Below are 3,870 nucleotides of genomic sequence, written 5' to 3' on the forward strand. Positions count from 1 at the left end.
GCCGTTTCCCTGTTGCCCCTCCTGAAGCCGTTTCCCTGTTGCCCCTCCTGAGGCCGTTCCCCCGTTGCCCCTCCTGAGGCCATTTCCCCCGTTGCCCCTCCTGAGGCCATTATCCCCTTGCCCCTCCTGAAGCCGTTTCCCTGTTGCCCCTCCTGAAGCCGTTTCCCTGTTGCCCCTCCTGAGGCCGTTCCCCTGTTGCCCCTCCTGAGGCTGTTGCCCTGTTGCCTCCCCTGAGGCCGTTTCCTATTAGGATCTTCCAGCCGCTGAATAGAAAATGCGGGTTCACTGCAAGTAGTTCTCGATTTATCGACCACAGGTAGCAAAATTCCTGTTGCTAAGCAAGGCCGTTGTTAAGTGGGCCCTGCCCGATTTGACAACCTTTTTGCCACAGCTGTTACGAGAATCGTTTATTTATTATTGGGGTGACGCGGTGACTCCGCGGTTAAGTCGCTGAGCTTGTTAGCTGGAAAGCCAGCAAACCAGGTTTGAGTCCCGAGCTTCTTACGATGGGGTGAGCTCCCGTCCTCGCCTCAGCTTCTGCCCACCCAGAAGCTTGAAAGCATACAAAGGCGTGTAGATAAATAGGTACCACTTCGACAGGAAGGTGACAGCACTCAGGATGTCGTTTCGGCCACGTGACCGCAGAAATGTCTTTGGAAAACGAGCACGATCCTCCAGCGTTGGCAAGGAGTAGCCGAGTAAAATCCGCAGGGACTCTTTATTTCTTTATTATTAAATTGATTTGCTGTCCGTCTTGTTTCGGCGCGACTCTGTGCAGCTGAAGATGTGGGACTTCAATTTCACGCCGCTTTTCCCGGGCTGACGTCTCCCCCGCTTTCCCCCCCTTCTCGCCAGGCACGCCAAGGTGAAAGGGAAATTTAAGGAGTCCTACCTGTCCCAAAGCCACTCGGTCAAGCCGCAGATCAACGTGGACGAAAAACTGCCGCGGGATAAGCTCAGCCCCCCAACGCCGAGCATCTACGTGAGTGTCCGGTTTTTGGGGTACCCACGGAGAGGGCCGTGAGTGGGGAGGGGGCTGCCCACGTCGGATTTTGAGGGGGTTTGTGTGTAAAAAAAAAATCAGGGCTCTGGGGTGTTTGCACATCACGCTCGCTCTAGTACGCAAGCCAGGCCTACCGGCCTTAGCTTTTTTTAGGGACGGATCAAAACCGCTGCCAGGTTTCTAGCCCTCATGGCTGAAGCGGTCAACTTCACCAACATTGCAGAGCCCCGAAGGGCAGAGTGGAAGGAAGGCCGTCCAATAGGGAGGGAGGGGGCGAAAACCGGATCGGGAAGATGACGGTGACCATTGCCGGCTACTTCGTGGCCTGGGTTCTGGCTGGGGATTATGGGTCTCCGTTTCACAGTCCTTCGTTCTTGGGAGGGGGGCATACAGAACGGCTCCCCCCCTCCCAAAATGAAAGAATTGTGGGTTCTGGATATTGGGGGGGACGTAGGATGCTGGGCGATTTTGCCCCAGGGCCCAGGCCGATCCAAGGAATGAGGTTAGGTCAGCGTCCCTCAATTTTTGGCCCCTTTAAGAAGGGTGGACTTCGACTCCCGGAATGCTTTGCGGGCTGGGGAATTCTGGGAATTGACTTTTTTTTTTAGATTGGTGGGTGTTTTGTGCAAGAGGATGGGATGGGGGGGGAATCAGACCGGCCTGGGGGGGTCCTCTGACGATCTCCTCCTTTCTCTTCAGTTGGAGAGCAAACGGGACGCGTTCTCCCCTGTGTTGCTGCAATTCTGCACGGATCCCAAGAACCCCATCACCGTCATCCGGGGTCTGGCTGGATCTCTTCGACTCAGTGAGTAGGACTGTTGTGGTTTGCCCGTGGAGGTTATTCTCCGTCAGCCAGGTTCTAGTTGTCCCAAAGGTGCTTTTTTTCAGGAGGCCACTGGACTTTCCTGTTTTTCTTTGAAGACGTTTCGCTTCTCATCCCAGAAGCTTCTTCAGCTCCGCCTGAATAGTGGGGAACTGAAGGATTTATACTCCTTGCAGACAGCTGGTCATTTGCATTTTTTTAGAGAGTCGTTGAGGCCACTTGGAGGTTTGTCCCAAAGATGCTTTTTCAGGACTTCCTTGTTTTCCTTTGAAGATATTTTGCTTCTCATCCAAAAAGCTTCTTCGGTTCTGACTGGATGGTGGGGAACGGAAGGATTTATACTCCTTATAGACAGCTGGTCATTTGCATTTTTAGAGAGTCGTTGAGGCCACTTGGAGGTTTGTCCCAAAGGTGCTTTTTCCACGACTTCCTTGCTTTTTTGAAGACATTTTGTTTCTCATCCTGGAAGCTTCTTCGGTTCTGACTGGTGGAGAATGGAAGGATTTATACTCCTTATAGACAGCTGGTCATTTGCCTTCTTTTAGAGAGTCGTTGAGGCCACTTGGAGGTTTGTCCCAAAGATGCTTTTTCAGGACTTCCTTGTTTTCCTTTGAAGACATTTTGCTTCTCATCCCAAAATCTTCTTCGGTTCTGACTGGATGGTGGGGAATGGAAGGATTTATACTCCTTATAGACAGCTGGTCATTTGCCTTCTTTTAGAGAGTCGTTGAGGCCACTTGGAGGTTTCTCTGTGTCCTCAGGGTCATCTGAGCGGTGCAAATGGGTGTGGAGCCTTCTTGGAACTGTTGAAAGGAGGCTCCCTGCCCATTTGCCCCACTCAGGTGACCCCGACGACACAGATAAACCTCCAAGTGGCCTCAACGACCCTCTCAAAGGAGGCAAATGGCCAGCTGTCTGCAAGGAGTATAAATCCTTCCATTCCTCCACCACCCAGTCAGAGCTGATGAAGCTTCTTGGAGGAGAAGCGAAACGTCTTCAAAGAAAAACAGGAAAGTCCAGTTGTTGTTTGTGGCACCATCAGCCAGATGTTCAGACTGGATCTGGCGTTTTCGTCCGTCTCATCTGGGATAGGCAGATGTGGGTGTTTGATGGTTTTGCAGGCATCGCCGCAGGATGTCAGCTGCTCCGAGTAAAGCTGCCTTTTGCAATTGACTGATGGCGAGTTTGTCAATGCCGATAACGTTCCAGCGGTTCTCCAGATGTTTCGGGATGGCACCCAAGGCGTCTGTGACTGTTGAGACTACCTAGGCTTCCTTTGGCCACAGTTGTTCTGTTTGCGGGTCTTTGTGTTTTGTTATCTTCTCCAGTTCTTTCTCTTCTCTTCTGCTGTCCCAAAGTTCCTGCTACGTGTCCACTATCCAGACTTTTTTTTGTGTCTTTCTTACCCACAGTTGTTAAGTCTGGATTGTTGTGGGGCAGGTGCCTGTGTGTCTGAATTCTACAGTCCCAGAGCAATTTAGTTTCTTCATTTTTTTTGTGGCTTTCTCTGTTTTACGGTCCTACCAGTTCTTGCTTGCAGGCAAATGGTATGTCTTTCAGATCTTCCTGTGCACTGTTGTTGCTACTTTGTCGTGCTGTTGCTTGTTGTCAATCTGGGAGATCTTCTTTGCATAGGCGGAAGCTGAAGAAATAGTAGACCATCTGGTTAACCACCTTCTCCTTCTTCCTTCTTCTTCTTTTCTGGACCGGGACCTTTTCTGGACCGGGACGCCTTGCGCACAGTCACTCATGCTCTCGTCACCTCCCGCCTGGACTACTGTAATGCTCTCTACATGGGGCTCCCTTTGAGGAGCACCCGGAGGCTCCAAATGGTCCAGAATGCGTCCGCGCGGGCGGTGTTGGGAGGGACTCGTCGCTCCCATGTAACACCGCTGCTGCGCGAGCTGCACTGGTTACCAGTGGTCTTCCGGGTGCGCTTTAAGGTGTTAGTTACCACCTTTAAAGCGCTCCATGGCATCGGACCTGGCTACCTCCGAGACCGCCTTCTGCCACAGATTCCCTCCCATAGACCGGTACGCTCCCA

The 3,870-nt window shown here is 52.0% G+C and overlaps 1 protein-coding gene across 1 annotated transcript in view; it reads left to right on the top strand.

Moving 5' to 3' along the window:
- The window catches only part of KDM6B (lysine demethylase 6B), a gene marked incomplete at its 5' end in the record, with an annotated part of 32,778 nt that overhangs the window by 13,848 nt on the left and 15,060 nt on the right, over positions 1-3,870 (top strand). Inside the window, 2 exons of the mRNA XM_015828819.1 lie at positions 856-982; positions 1,703-1,808. Coding sequence (XP_015684305.1) covers positions 856-982; positions 1,703-1,808 — 233 coding nt within the window. The remainder of the gene's footprint in view (positions 1-855; positions 983-1,702; positions 1,809-3,870) is intronic.

This window comes from Protobothrops mucrosquamatus, unplaced genomic scaffold, assembly GCF_001527695.2.
Source record: "Protobothrops mucrosquamatus isolate PMUCROS unplaced genomic scaffold, P.Mucros_1.0 scaffold4965, whole genome shotgun sequence".
Taxonomy (NCBI): domain Eukaryota; kingdom Metazoa; phylum Chordata; class Lepidosauria; order Squamata; family Viperidae; genus Protobothrops; species Protobothrops mucrosquamatus.